This window comes from Benincasa hispida, chromosome 6 (assembly GCF_009727055.1).
Source record: "Benincasa hispida cultivar B227 chromosome 6, ASM972705v1, whole genome shotgun sequence".
Classification (NCBI taxonomy): domain Eukaryota; kingdom Viridiplantae; phylum Streptophyta; class Magnoliopsida; order Cucurbitales; family Cucurbitaceae; genus Benincasa; species Benincasa hispida.
In genome coordinates this window covers 44,730,608-44,745,256 of record NC_052354.1, presented here as the reverse complement: position 1 = coordinate 44,745,256, position 14,649 = coordinate 44,730,608, and the positions used below count along the sequence as shown (strand labels likewise).

At 34.1% G+C, this 14,649-nt stretch overlaps 3 protein-coding genes across 6 annotated transcripts; 2 read left to right on the top strand and 1 right to left on the bottom strand.

Annotated features, from left to right (window-relative positions):
- Positions 1-252: 252 nt before the first annotated feature.
- Positions 253-2,619, top strand: LOC120080023 (urease accessory protein F). The gene is made up of 2 exons (XM_039034552.1): positions 253-407; positions 1,558-2,619. Exon 2 carries the CDS (start codon positions 1,584-1,586, stop codon positions 2,271-2,273), a length of 690 nt encoding a protein of 229 aa, XP_038890480.1. The 5' UTR covers positions 253-407; positions 1,558-1,583; the 3' UTR covers positions 2,274-2,619.
- Positions 2,620-2,960: 341 nt separating this feature from the next.
- Positions 2,961-5,806, bottom strand: LOC120080024. Of its 4 annotated transcripts, none has more exons than XM_039034553.1 (4): positions 5,710-5,806; positions 5,237-5,375; positions 4,581-4,696; positions 2,961-3,715 (listed from the first exon to the last, which is right to left on the bottom strand). In XM_039034553.1, exons 2-4 carry the CDS (start codon positions 5,342-5,344, stop codon positions 3,373-3,375), a joined length of 567 nt encoding a protein of 188 aa, XP_038890481.1. In that variant the 5' UTR covers positions 5,345-5,375; positions 5,710-5,806; the 3' UTR covers positions 2,961-3,372. The 4 variants fall into 4 exon arrangements, with proteins under 4 accessions (XP_038890481.1, XP_038890483.1, XP_038890484.1 ...); XM_039034555.1 differs by having other exon boundaries at positions 5,638-5,779; XM_039034556.1 differs by lacking the exon at positions 5,710-5,806 and adding an exon at positions 5,508-5,560.
- Positions 5,807-11,263: 5,457 nt separating this feature from the next.
- On the top strand, positions 11,264-14,196 carry LOC120079377 (RNA pseudouridine synthase 1). Its single transcript, XM_039033540.1, has 2 exons — positions 11,264-11,660; positions 12,907-14,196. Exons 1-2 carry the CDS (start codon positions 11,279-11,281, stop codon positions 13,593-13,595), a joined length of 1,071 nt encoding a protein of 356 aa, XP_038889468.1. The 5' UTR covers positions 11,264-11,278; the 3' UTR covers positions 13,596-14,196.
- The last annotated feature ends 453 nt before the right edge of the window (positions 14,197-14,649 follow it).

Genomic DNA, 14,649 nt, shown 5'->3' with positions numbered 1-14,649 from the left:
AAGCCTAAACAAAAGTGTACAAGGAGATGAATCCTATTTAATAGTGTACGAGGAGATGAAGCCTAAAAAGCCTAAACAAAAGTGTACGATCGTCATCATAAATCCTATTTAATAGTATACGAGGAGATGAATAATTAACATACTATTAGTCTGTATCATAAATCACCATTTTTCAAAATCTATGACAAACGTCTTTACAAATCCAAAATTTTAGGTGCTAAATAAATAAATAAATAGGATAAAAAAGAAAGAAAGAAAGCAAAAACTCTACATGGTGTATAAAGAAGAAAAATGCAGAATTCAGCAGCTTCTTCCTTTCCGACTGTTGACTTAGTTTTGACCTTCGAAATTTGATCACTTCCTCACATCACATTCCATGGTGGATTTCAATTTTCATTCCAATTAAGGTGAATTCATTTCCATCCCTCGCATTTCTCTTCGTTTTTCTTCTTCTTTCTGGAACAAGGCTGTGCTATTATGCTCTAGGGTTCTTTCTTACTACGGTTTTCTTGATTCTTGGCTGCAAACTTTTACCATTTCTTTTTTCGTTGTAATATTTTTCCTATTTCATTTCGATTCTTACATCATTCATTCGTAGTTCAACACCCAATGTACACGAGCATTGTTGGACGTTTTGCATCATTCATTAGTAGTTGCCCATTACAATTTTGATCGCCTTGATCTTGATTTATGAATCAATTCAATGATTCTTGACCATTGAACTCTTCAATTGATTAGGGTTTCAATTGGTTTGAATTAAACAAATGCATGGTTGGTTACATAGTTTTGGTTACTCTGGAATTCAATCTTGAGACCTTGTTCGATTCTCTGATTCTATTTGAACTTCATTTTTCAGCCTTTTGAAATTATTTGTTAGGTTTCATTTTACTTGATTGGACCGCCGTCTTGTAGTTGCTTTCTTTATATGTTATTCTTTCATTTTTTTTTTTTCCCGAATGAAAGTCAAGTTTCTCATATCAAAAATAAATTATTATGGATTCAGATTGTTGTGACCTCGAGTAGAAATTTGTAGTTTATTGACTTCTGCATTTCTTGGTGAACCCTTTGTATATGTATACCATCCAGAGGACAATATTCCCTGGTAGTTCTTGTTGACAGTGTAAACATAGCTAGTTGTTATAACTTGTTAGAAAAAATTTTGGACAAATTGCAAAAACCACCTCTAAAGTAGGATGGTAATTGCAATTATATCCTCGCACTTTCAATTGTAAAACTTGAGCCCTCAAATTTACACAAATACTAAAATTGGACCATCAAACTCACATAATTATAAAAGTTGTATCGATTGTATAAGTTTCTCAATTTCTACCACTATGATAAGTTTGAGGGTCCAGTTTTAACACTTGTAGAAGTTTGGGGGTCCAACTTTTACAATTGAAAGTTTGAAGGCGTAATTGTAACTCCCATCATACTTCATGATGGTTTTTGCAATTTGCACTAAATTTGAAGCCAGCCACTTAAAACTCAAACTCGTTTTATCCATTTTCTAGATAGCTATCTTTAATGCAGTTGAGTTCTCATGTTTATGTTTCCCAGAATATATGCGATAGCCCAATCTTGACATGGATGACAAACATTTTCACTGGAGCCAGTGGCAACTGCTCGATTCTATCCTTCCTACTGGAGGCTTTGCCCATTCGTTTGGTCTCGAGGCTGCAATACAAGCTCGCATTGTCTCACATCAGGAAGATCTTAAAAACTATGTGATCCATTTGTTAGACAACACTGGAAGTTTGCTTCTTCCCTTTGTGCATTCAGCCACACTATCGCCTGATTTTGAAACTTGGAAAAAAAATGACAGATTATTGGATTCAATGTTGACTAATGAAGTTAGTCGAAAGGCATCTGTTACACAAGGGTCAGCGCTTATGAGAGTTGCAGCAATAGTATTTTCTGAAATATCATCTCTAAAAGCCATGCGGGAAACAACCTTGTCTGGGACTGGGGCTGTTTCGTTCCACCATGCTCCCATCTTCGGGCTAATCTGCGGTCTACTTGGATGGGATAGCACAATGTCACAGAGGGCATATCTGTTTATTACCATGAGAGATGTTATTTCTGCTGCAACAAGATTGAATTTAGTAGGACCCTTGGGTGCAGCTGTGTTGCAACATCAGCTTGCGCTTGTTGCTGAAGACATATTGAAAAAATGGATGAACCGTCCCGTTGAAGAAGCTTGCCAAACCGTTCCTCTGTTAGAGACAGTACAAGGATGCCATATGTACCTGAATTCTAGACTGTTTTGTTCTTGAAAAGTTTTGAAGTGTTAAACTGTTTTCCTGTGATTTTGGGTATAGGTGTCCCCTTCTTTCTTGGTCTGTGCTTGAAACTAGTAAAATGTTCACCCGTAACCTAGCAGATAAAGTACAGTACATTCATTTTAGAGATTAGTTGAATAACTTACACAATTAGTGACTTTGGCACTAGAGGTTCAAAAAATGTGTTACTATCAGAGTGAATTCAATAATGGAGATTTGTTGGCATTTCAACATTCCTTCTTCTTTCATGGCATACCCAGAAGAAAATCCAATGTATGTCTGAATGGCATGCCATGATTTGTTCTTGCTCGTATATACCATTGTCTCTTGTTTTTAAGGATCTTATGCGGTTGGTATTGTTGACTAATTCCATTGAGTTTGGATCTATTAATCCCTTAACCATCCAAGACTTTGCTGGTCAAGTGGATTTAATGAACTCGTACATACTTGAAATATTGAATATTCTGAACCTTTCAATTTAACTACCTACAATCTCCACTTACAGTTCTTAGTAGTACATGCAACATAAACATAAAGAACGAAGAACTTCGTTCATACACTTGTTTACCTAAATTCAAAATTCAAAATTCTTTTTTCCGGCATTTGCCAAGTATCCAAATTTGAAGGATCTAAAATAAGGTACCTGACTTGAATTCAAATGTAGTTCAACACAAATCAGGGTAGCACACAACATTCCAAAAAGGAACGAAGAATATTCTTGGAACTTCATGTATATAGTCTTCTAAGTACTGCACAGGAAGGCCAATCAGTATTCATATGGCTTTTCTCGGCATTGACATAGGTAGATAGATTAGAATTACAAGAGCTAGTCTTTGATGACTAACCACCCTATTTCCCAACCATTAAGTTAATGGGAACATTAAAGATCATAGAAGTGTTCATCTACATCCACACAAACAAAATTTTGAACTCCAATCAATTCCGTGTGTGGCGTGCATAGTGTCAAATTTTGTTAATGTTCGACACAGGCCATGAGCGCATCAGATTAAGTTGAAAGAGATCATCGCATTCTACACCTGTGAGATCCATCATCATAGAGGACGGTTCATGACATGTTTGTCTTCAAACTCAATTAAGGTGACCTACTATGTTCTTCAGGTACAGCTAGACTTTCTCCAGCTCCATCAGCAACAATGTTTTCCTCTTTGCCATTCATGTCATTGAAACTCCTTTTCCTAATAGGGTGTGATTTCTCCTTGTGATAATTATCTTCAGGTTCTTTTCCCTTGCCTTTCTCATTCTCAGTTTCTTTTACTGATGGCATATCCCCATTTTGAGGAGGGAACAATGGAGGTTCCTTGCCGCTCAATCGACAAAATACTTTTTCAACCGTGTCGTTTATTTCTTTGCCCAACCCATTGTTGTCCAAAATTAATTCCCAAACAGATTTAGAGGCTTTCTCAAGCACTGGTGCTCTGCATGACATCCAAGAGTAATTTAAGTGTCAGGAACTTAAACATGTATAAAGTCATTTGTTCACTTACATCTTCAGCAAAGCGTTCAAACAGATGCACAATTTAGTAGAACAAGAAAAAGGGAAAAAAGAAGAGGGGGAGAGGAGGAGGGGGAATTCTCTTAAACAGACAATCATCATGAACATTCCAGATGTGGTACAACATTATGAAACTATCAACACGTAAGAGGATACATAATCTGCTTTTCTTTAAGCTTCAGGATGCTGTATTCTCTTCAATTATTTTGTAAGTATTTATTGTTAATGAAGTTTTTGTTCCCAATGAAAACAAAGAACTCATGCTCATTTATATGTATCTGTAGTTAACTTGAGCACGCATTAACCACAGACCTCACAATATGGAAAAACAAAAAGCCAAGGCACTGTTTTGATAACTATTTGGTTTTTGAAAATAATGCTTAAAAATAGCACATTTCACTTATGAGGTTCTCTGTTTTGTTAAATACATTTAAAAATGTTTTCAAAATCCAAGTCAGGTTTTAAGAACTAAAAAAAAAGTAATTTTTAAAAGGGTGATTTTGTTTTTGAAAATTGGATAAGAATTGAAATGTTTCTTTAAGCAAGGTGAAAGCTATGGTAAAGAAATTGAGAGAAAACCAACAAAAATTTCAAAACAGAATAAAAGACGAAATCACCATCAAACAGGGTCCAAGTTTGCAATCCTTAGAACAAATTGAAAAGACACGATGTAATGAAATTTAAATTGTCTCCTCGTGTTGAGTTCAGTTCAAATAATAGTGAACAAAAAGGAGGGAAGAATGGGGAGGTAAGAGACATTTAAACAGTGAAGTAAAAATAATACTAACTCGAGTTCCTGTCGAAGGGCATCGAATAACTCCCTTTTGGTCTGTTTCTCTGCCCCAGGAGTATTGAGGACTTTGCTTTGTTCTACCATTTTAATGGTCGTATTCTTAAGCTCCTCCTGCAACAAGACAGATATACATAGAGACTTCAAACGCCACGCCAGAAAAGAAAGGCTCAAAGACCATTCTATGTTAGGCATGTGACTTTGCTTAAAATACCAATTTGTTAATCCAACCAACTACATAAACTCATGTTATAAGATTTATCTTAGCCTTCTACATCATAACCAACTTGTATCTATAACTTATTGCAACCGAACTTTGCACACTTAGACTTGTTAAAACCATAAGTCAAACAGCCAACTTCAATGTAGCTCAATTTGTTAAGGAAAGAAGTGAATTCCTACCCTAACCTTTTGTTGAATTGAAAAGAACCACGAGTGAAACATCCTTCGTGTGTCTTTCTCTCATTCGATCGATATTATAGACATGTTTGGAATGACTTCCTAAAGGCTTAAAAACAGGTTTAAATGTTAAACAACTATTTATAAACACTTGGCAAGTCATTCTAAACAGGGCACTACATAGTTGGATTCAATAGTACCAATTTAAAACTCAAAGGAAACGAGATAGGATTATGTAGAAGCAGCGAAACTGACATTAGCTTTGAGCTGGTTAATGATCTTCAACCTGAGAGAATCGATAGTACCATCATTCATCAACGACTCCAGCACGTCTTCTGGAGTTATTACTGAAGAAGAACCCATGAATCTTTCTCTTCAAACTTTTTTCTCCTCACTTCAAAATCACAACAGCGATGTTTATCAGTCTTAAAACCACAAATAGAACAGACAAATTCAGAACAATAAGTTCAAAAAAAACAACCCAAGTTCTTCAGAACTGTAAGTTTTTCGCTAAAATGTTTCCTACCCAGAAAAGAGCAGACATGATCACGAAACCCCACGATTTCAAATGTTCCGGAAAAGCAAAAATTCCGCTAAGGAAACAAAATTTTCGATTGAAACAAACACGGAAGCGAATAGAAGAGATTAAATCTTACAGAACTGTTGTAAAAGATTGCAGTAAATGGGTTATTTAAATGTGATTTCAGAATCGAACAGATCTTTCGCACCTGCTCGTTGGTTTAATCCGACGAGAGCTTCTTCTTTCTTCCAACTCGGGTTCTCAAAGATATGTATGTACGTATGCCTCCGGGAGTAAGGGTGGAGGATTCTTTTCATTATTTATTGGTTAAAACAACAGGATTAAATTACCATTTTATCCCTATATTCCCTCTTCTTTCCATAAATTTTAGGGACGATTTTAATCCGTTTCTAAATTTTAGATTGAGTTGTTTAAGTTTTGAGTTGATTTCAATTTAGTTTATAAAATATTATAATTTTATCTTTTATATTTGAGTTTTGCTTCAATTTGATTTCTAGATTTTAAAATTTTACACTTTCAACCTTAATTTTTCATCCTACTTACTCTCGATTATTAACGTCAATATCTCTTAACTAACTTAAAATAATTATGTAGTGAAATTTTAAATTTAATTTTAAAAGTGTTGAAAAATAGTGAAACTTAATTAATTATAATTATTTTAATCAATTTAAATTTATTAACATATACTAACACTAAAAACAGAAAATTAGCATTTAGTGAAAAACGAGGTTAAAAGTATAAATCTTGAAATTTAGGGACCAAATTGAAATAAAACTCAAATGCCAAGGGTAAAATTATAATATTTTGAAACATAGGGATTAAATTGAAATCAAACTCAAAACTTAAAGATTAAATGTGTAACACTTTGAAACCTAAAGACCAAATAGAAACTAGACCCAAAACCTAAGGATAAAAAGATTTTTTCCCCAAAATCTTAAATTTAATCCCTCAAACTTAATTTGTATTGAAATCAATTAAATAATTATTATTATGATAATGTAATAAAATACAATATATGAATATATTTCTAAAGGGACCTTTAATATTAATATTGTTGTTTTCAAAACTTATTAGAGAAATATTGTTGTTTTGAAACTTATTAGAGAAATATTGTTGTTTTGGGAATCCGAGGCTAGAGGTTGAACGTTGAGAACTCGACGAACAAAGAAAACCTTGGAAACAATACATAAGCCGAAACTTCAACCTCAACAAGGGAAATCTCGCGAATCTCGCTAGGTTATCGAAGGTTGAAGTTTCGACACACATCCACCCTCGAGATTGCAGGTTTATTACTTTTCTTTTTCCCTCATAGAGGAAATAAAGTAATGAGATGGTATACTATATGTATCTGTGTACTCGAGCTGCTTCTAACAACCTATGCATTTGTTATCATTTCGAATTAGACGGAGGCTTGTGGGATTGACATGAGGGGATGAGGATGGCTATATTTCTGGGAGCGAACTCCAGGCGAATATGAAGCGCATGGATACAAGTTATGCTTGGAATGAAAGACAATTCCGAATTAGCTTTGTCTACGAACAAAAAAGTAGGTCCATAATCAAAAAGTGTTTGTGATTGTTCTAGAAAGAAATGAAAGCTAGTAATCATTAATGGAAAAATAACAACAATAACAAAGAGTGCGAGAGTGAGAAAGCGAGATCTTAGGAGAGAGTGAGAGTGAGAGAGTAAGATCTTAGGAGAGAGCGAGATCTTAGGAGAGAGCGGAGTCTTCACTTTATTTGAACTTTCCATAGAAATATATATATAAAAAGAAGGAAAAAAAGCTAATAATCATACTATAATTGAATAATCATTAGACAATAAATTGAATATATTAGATTATTATACTATAATTGAATAATCATTGACAACAAATTGAATATATTAGATTATTATACTATAATTGAATATCATTAGACAATAAATTGAATAAATTGAATATATTAGATTATTATACTATAAATTGAATATATAGATTATTATATGTAAAACTTTATTTATTACAAAAAAAAAAATTTGAATATACAGTAGATTATTATAAAAAAAGTTGAATATACAATAAATTATAATAAAAAAATTGAATATCAATAAAATGAATATATAATAAAAAAAAATTATTATTTATTACAATCCCTAACTATCTGGAGCTCATCTTAGTAACGAAGAACACTTCCTTCGATTATGTCCTAACTGGTTACAAAATCCACATCGTGTCGAGTAGCTGTTTCTGTCTAATCCAATCTCGTTGTGATAACGTGAACTTTTCAGGTGTCAGTTTATGTTTATTCGTGTTGGGTGTCATTTCAAATTCAAAAGTTCAACAAAACAATTGAAGATATCAAAAGAATAAATCAGAGTTGTCTAAAGTTTTTTTGACAACATTATGTTTAGAGCAATGGACTTACACATGATGGAGGATTCAGATATGGGTGGATGAATGACAAATCTATCAGAGTGCATAAATGGGGTCCTCAAAGGAGCTCGAATGTTGCCTATAATTGCTCTTGTCAGAATACGTTCTTCAAACTGCGTTAACTATTTTGAGAAAGAAAAGCAGAAATAAGGGATGCATTGGAGCATCAAGATAAACCCAAGACCTATTGATCCGATGTTTTGTACGACTAGTCCATTCATCGATCATTCGTCGAGAGGCGGATTTATTCAGTTGGACTGGGCAATCTGATCACAACCTTGGTCCGAGAGATGGAGGCCCGAAACGCTAATTCCATATGTCTGTTGGAGAGTGTGACTATCACTCTACAAGACATAGAAGTGTTGTTGGGGTTCCTGTTGACGGTGAGCCGTCAACCGGAGTGATGTACGATGACTAGTTAGAAGTTTGTCAACTGTACCTCGGTGCGACCCCATCTGCCGACAAGATTAAAGGATCGAGGTTAAGTTTAATATGGTTTAGGAACACAATTTCGTGAGCTCACAGATGATGCAGACGAGGAAAACCGTCATAAGATTGCGCGAGCATATATACTAAAATGATGGTGAAAGTCTGTTTTCAGAATAAATCAAGTCATTTGTTTCACTTGATGTTCTTGCCACTGTTAGCTAACCTCCATGATGCGGGGCGGTATTCGTGAGGTGGAGCATGCTTGGCATGGTTGTATAGACAACTATGCAAAGCAACAAGACCTGAGGTTCGAGGAATAGTTGGGCCTCTCATACTTTTGCAACTTATAGGCTTGGGAACGATTTCCAAAATAGCTCTACAACTACATCATGTTAATGACGCTCAGTTAGTTGGACAAGCCTACGGTCTCGTATATTGTTTTAATTTAATTTAATTTTTATATCACTGATCTAATTAATTTAAATTCTAAATTATCAATTTAAAAATTTAAGTGGAGAGACAAAATTTGTGTGACTAGGACAACCACACATGTAGTCAACCAGTATAGATACAGTTTGATCTGCTTCAACCTGAACAGGTACATTACACTAAACCTAATTGATTATTTTATTCACATTTTTATTGTATTTGTCTTTAATATTCTCTAATAATAATTTTTGTGTTTTTAGGTTATTTGAGAGCCATACAAATTATTGTGCATACTTTGCCTAATTTTTGTACAAATGTCAAAACATATGGCGGACGATGAGTCCTCTCATATGTTTTCACATTGGTGAGTGGCATCTTCCTGACAGGTGATGAGAAATTCGGTTTTCAGCAGGATATCCCATCTCCTTGTAATACTGAACCCGTACTGCATGATATTGACCTAAGGACTGGAGATTGGTCCGAAAAAGTTGCGCATTTGGTAGTGCGATGGCACTATCGTGCAGGGTTTATTGCAGTGGGGGTTTCTCTTGAACAGTTTGACATAGATGTTGTATATTCATTGGTATAATAATATCACAAGGCGCTACGTCACTCGTCCGGAGCAGCTGTGGGTCATCTAGTAAATGAATGAATATTATCTAATTTTTTTAATTTAAATTTATTTTAAATATTCTCTAATTGTTTTATAATTCACAGAGATCGAACAACAGTAGACTCCGTGAGGTTGCGAATGATCCAAACCAGGTTCTTGCTATATGTAGTGACAACCAAAGCTATATGGAAGAAATTCATTATATGTACGAAATACCTATTGTTCCTCCACCAACTCCTAGACGTAGAGGACCTGTTCGGGAAAAAGGATGAGTTTGATGAGGTTGCACATAATGTGGAAGAGTTGCCCTCTATGACGTAGATGCAGAGTCAAACTGATTATGTTAGCCCGATGATGATGATGCCAACATTTGGTTCAGGACATTATGACTCAAAGGCTGGTCTTCGTCTTCATACGTGCATGGACATGGTCAGGGTCGTGGAGAGCATCATTAATATTTATATTATGAAGCACCTGCAGAGGTACCAGAGCAACATCAAGAAGAACCCGAGCAACCTCAAGTTCGAAGTTGACGACGACAACCAGCTCGAAATCGACAAGTCCGCCTTGTGGGACACATTGATTTTTGTAATTATCTTTATATAAATGAGATATTTAATTTATATTTTTTTTTATTTTTATGAGTTATTATTATTTTTAATTTATTCTTTTTAGAGTTTAAATAAAATAATAAATTTTTTTAGAATTTTTTTTATAAAATGGATTTTTTTTTTTTAAAAAAAAGAAAGGATTAGAAAGAAGAAGGTGGAATGTATAATAATTAAAAAGGAAAAAAAAAAGGAAAATTTGTAGTATTCTCACTCTCTATCAAAATCTCGCTCTCTCAAACTCTCGTTGTCTCTCATAATCTCGCTCTTGAATTTGATTAGCTCGTTAGCTCGTTAGCAACAAAAAGAAGGAGATTCATTAGCTCGTTAGCTCGTCAGACTTGCTGAGATGACAGAATCCGTTTGAAAACAACAATATTTTCCTAAAAAAAAGAAGGTCGAGGGTTCAAAATTCGACCTATCTAGTTTGAAAACAACAATATTTTCCTAAATAGGTCGAATTTTCAACCTTCGACTTATTTAAAACAACAATATTTTTACAAATAGTTTGAAAACAACAATATTTTCCTAAATAGTTTCTAAAGTACAATATTCTTTTAATTTTTCCTTTCTAAAGAGTATTAAAAATGCAAATAAATAATAAAAATGTTGTTTAAAAAATCAATAATAAATTAGTAATATGGATAAAATTTAAGATTTTTTAAAAGTATATAAGCTAAAATTGGACAAGTTTCAAATTGACCCAATATTATTTTAGTTGATGTACTTTGGGTTTCTTTTCCATTTTAGTCATTATATTTTCAAATTTCCAATTTTAGGCCTTGTACTTAATAAATCTTAAAATTGGTCTCTTTAGTTAGTTTATTCTTGAGTTTTTTCAAACAAAAATTTAGTCTTTATTTGCATTCTTTTTATAAATATCATTTTATTTACATAGTGTTTTTTATGGCATGAGAAATGTCATTTTTACTCCATTTCGATAAATTTTAATTTTGATGGTAATATTTAAAATTTATTGAAAGTATATAATTATGTTTAAGATTCATTGAAAATATAATGAATAAAATTGGATAATTCTGATTAAAAAATTAAAAATAAATTAAACAATTGAAAATATAAGGATTATATAGAAATTAAATTCATAATTTAACGATAAAGTTGTGTCATTTAATATAAATTAAATCAAACTTTATGGATAAAAGTATAATATTTTAAACCTTAAGGGACGGAAAGAAAAATTTTCCTTTTAAAACTGTCTACTCGGTTTTAGTCCTTAGGACCAAAATTTTTCTAATTTACATAAATGGCCCTCCTCATCTCCCTTCAGCCCACCTTTTCAACTCCGCACAAAACTTTCACCGAATTCCCAAAACCCTTCTGTTCCGGTAGATTCAAATCCATCAGCAAGAGCATGGCGGACTCATCGGAACCGGTGACCGGAAACTGCCCATCAACCAGAGAGAATTACCCTGTTCCCTTATCTCCTCCACTGCCGGCCATATCCAAGAACTTGGAGCTCGCTAGAGCCATGGCTGCCTCCTCTAAATCCAGCCTCTTTGCTTTATCGGCAAACGATGTTATATACGAGGATGAGTGGCTCATTGCCGTCAATAAGCCTCAAGGAATCTACTGTGAAAGCGTTTTGGCCGCTGTTCCTCGTCTTCTCAGTGATTCTGCTATGGCTGGTTTGTGGATCTTTACCGTGAAACCATTTTTTTAGCTGATGAATTCGAATTTTGACATGAACTTGGCAAGATGAATTCAATTTTACCCTGCATTTTGAATTTTCTATTCGAATAGAAATGGTGGAATTGCAACTTTTAACTTGCTCTCGTTTGAAGATTTGTGAAAAGGTGCAATCATGTGCTTCCATGGATTACAACAATGTAGACAACGCTGCAAAGGAAGAAGATATTAGGGCTGAATTTTTGTTAAAATTGACGAGTTTTGAAAGATTTGTTCAATATAGATCGCGTGCATTGGTTTTCTAGATCATACTTTTATGCATAGATATTTAACTTGGTTTTTGTTGACATTAGCTGAAATTAGTGGGTAAATGTGATGGAAGTTCAACAGAAGTTTAGAACTGTAATGCTTATCTACGTGTAATGTCCATCTTGATGAAATGTTGAAGTTTGGAGTAATAATTGACTCACCTTGCTAAGTTCTGGGTAGGATTTGATCTTTCATCAAATTTGTTTACAAGGAATGATTTCTGGAATTTATTTTTCATCGGTTTAAGCTGTTTAAAAATGCAATTTCTCAAGTTCTTCTTCTTCTTCTTCTTTTTTTTTTTTAGAGACCCCGGTGTGAGGTTTGGCCTTGTATTTTGGTTCAACATGTCTTTGCGAGCGTCCGTAACTAAATTTTTGCTAGACTTGAGGCCTTTTTTTTCTAGGTTGCCTCACTTTTGTTGGCTTTCTCTTTTTATATTCTCAAATGAACGTTCGGTTATTCATTAAGAAAAAATTTCTGTCCTTTCCTTTTTTTTTTTTTTTTTTTTTAATTGAAACTCATTGTCTAATGGTTCTTCAAGAGAGACAAAAATCCATTACTTGAGCATTGTTTTCATAGAGGGCTCTAGGTTATCTCATCAAATTATATGATATTGATGTTTTCTGGGGTGCTCTGTGATATTGATATCATGATAGGTGAGGCTGCTCTTGTAGTTTGATATGAATACATTTACTAAAGAGGCGAGAGCAAGTAATTGATTTCTGATTCTTTCCCTACATTTATAGCAATGTTGCTGATTGTTAAACAGTTGATATAAATGGTTTAGATTTATCCTGATTGTTGAAGAGAGAGGTGCTTAAATGTGTCTGGAGTGTTTTAACGTTTGTCTAAAACAATGCCATGTGATCACATCTTTTGCTTATTCTATCATTATTGATTTCTCGGGAGTGTTCTCATCATATTCTTCATATGCAGGGATCAAAACCAGTCTGCCAGAGCTTCATCTTGCTAACCGCCTTGATCGTGACACAAGTGGGGTTATGGTTATAACTAAGTCGCATAAAGTTGCTTCTAAATTAGTGAAGGCATTTACTGACCACACAGTTTCAAAGTCATATATCGCCTTCTGCGTTGGCTCTGCTCCAAAGTGGAAAAAAATCAACATCAAATCTGGTCATGGTAGGTCAAAATTTGGGGTATGGCGTGTCTATGCTGCAGCTGATGTGGGTCGTTCCTTACCTGGCGGTTCTGTAGTCAGAGACATGGAAACATATTTTGAAGTACTATCTATAAATGGACAAAACGCCATGGAAGAATTTCAAAAATTTGGAAAAGATGAAGAAACTGTCGTTGTCCAAACAAAATCTCTAGTAGACATTGATGGTCAAAAGGACGAGATATTGATAAGAGCACGACCTCGCAGTGGAAGAACTCATCAAATCCGTCTGCACTGCCAATATCTTGGAATTCCTATAAGAGGGGATGTGAAATATGAGGGTGTTACAGAGTGGAACGGAAAAATTTATGATTGCCATGAGCTTCATGCCGAAAGCTTGTATTTTGTGCACCCTATTACAGGTATTCCTCTCAAGTTACAAGCTCCTCTACCATCATGGGCCAGCCAAGCATGGCAGCCCCAACAACAAGAAGTGAATTCTCCATAGTCCTTCAAAGCTATGCCTTAAGAAAATCATTGGCACAATTAAGTGAGAACCAAACATATCTCTTACCATACAAAGAGCTTCGGTATCGAAGAATGGCGTTGAAGCAAAATGGAGCAAATCTTCAATCAAATTCGTAAAGTGTGACTGCAGGCAGTTTTCACACCATCAGCTTCCTGTCTGCAATTTCTCATCTATTGAACGAGCTCTTGTTAGCACAACAGTGTCTACGAAAATATCAGCAGTCGTAAACCGATCAAACCATCTGGGTTTTTCCTGAAAATTTGAGAGGACGGGATGCTCGCAATGGATTCTGGAAATGACAGAAGAATCATGCGTGTCTAAGGCTGATAAATTTGTGCAAAGCCCTTTGGAAATGGATCTTCTGCCGCAGTTTTATCGATAAAATTAATGTACAGAGTCGAAGCAGCCAAATTATATGGTTAAACATGTTGATTTCTGTTGAGGCTCAATTGTTATTTGACTCCCCTTCCCTCCATTTGTGCAACTTTGTGTTAAAAATATGACGAACAATTTTGTTATGATGCTTACGCGTCTATAAAATATAAATAGAAGAATGAGAAAACATGTTGAGTTTTTGTCTTCTCTTATTATTTTTTAAAGGAAAATACAGGGTCATCCTCATGATTTAGTCTCTACCACAAGGACTTAGAGAGATCAATCAACAATAAAATTTATTATCGTCAATTGGAGTATATCTTAGCGGGGAAGACATCAATTACCATCTCAAAAGTTGATAGATCAATTTACACCTTTTTACTTGTTGAACTCAAATATAAATATATATATATATATATCCTTCTTAAATTTATATATTTACAAATTTTAGAAGTATAAAAATCAAATTGTAGATATAAAAGTTTAGGAACTAGATTGTTACTTTAGTATTAACATAGTGACCAAAAACATTTTTTAACTTTAAATTTATTAAATTTTAAATACAAGTAGGTATGGATATTTGAATATCCGAGTCTCCTACCACAAAAGAAGAAGTACATGACAATTATAGTTGAGCTATGTTCACTTTGATATCCTA

What these genes read in the sequence shown, in the direction of transcription:
- LOC120080023 (XM_039034552.1), top strand. Translation starts at nt 1,584, where the DNA reads ATGGATGACAAACATTTTCACTGGAGCCAGTGGCAACTGCTCGATTCT.
- LOC120080024 (XM_039034553.1), bottom strand. Translation starts at nt 5,344, where the DNA reads ATGGGTTCTTCTTCAGTAATAACTCCAGAAGACGTGCTGGAGTCGTTG. An exon ending in TTAACCAGCTCAAAGCTAAT is followed by an intron (nt 4,697 to 5,236) that starts GTCAGTTTCGCT and finishes GTCTTGTTGCAG; the next exon opens with GAGGAGCTTAAGAATACGAC. An exon ending in GCCCTTCGACAGGAACTCGA is followed by an intron (nt 3,716 to 4,580) that starts GTTAGTATTATT and finishes GATGTCATGCAG; the next exon opens with AGCACCAGTGCTTGAGAAAG.
- LOC120079377 (XM_039033540.1), top strand. Translation starts at nt 11,279, where the DNA reads ATGGCCCTCCTCATCTCCCTTCAGCCCACCTTTTCAACTCCGCACAAA. An exon ending in CAGTGATTCTGCTATGGCTG is followed by an intron (nt 11,661 to 12,906) that starts GTTTGTGGATCT and finishes CTTCATATGCAG; the next exon opens with GGATCAAAACCAGTCTGCCA.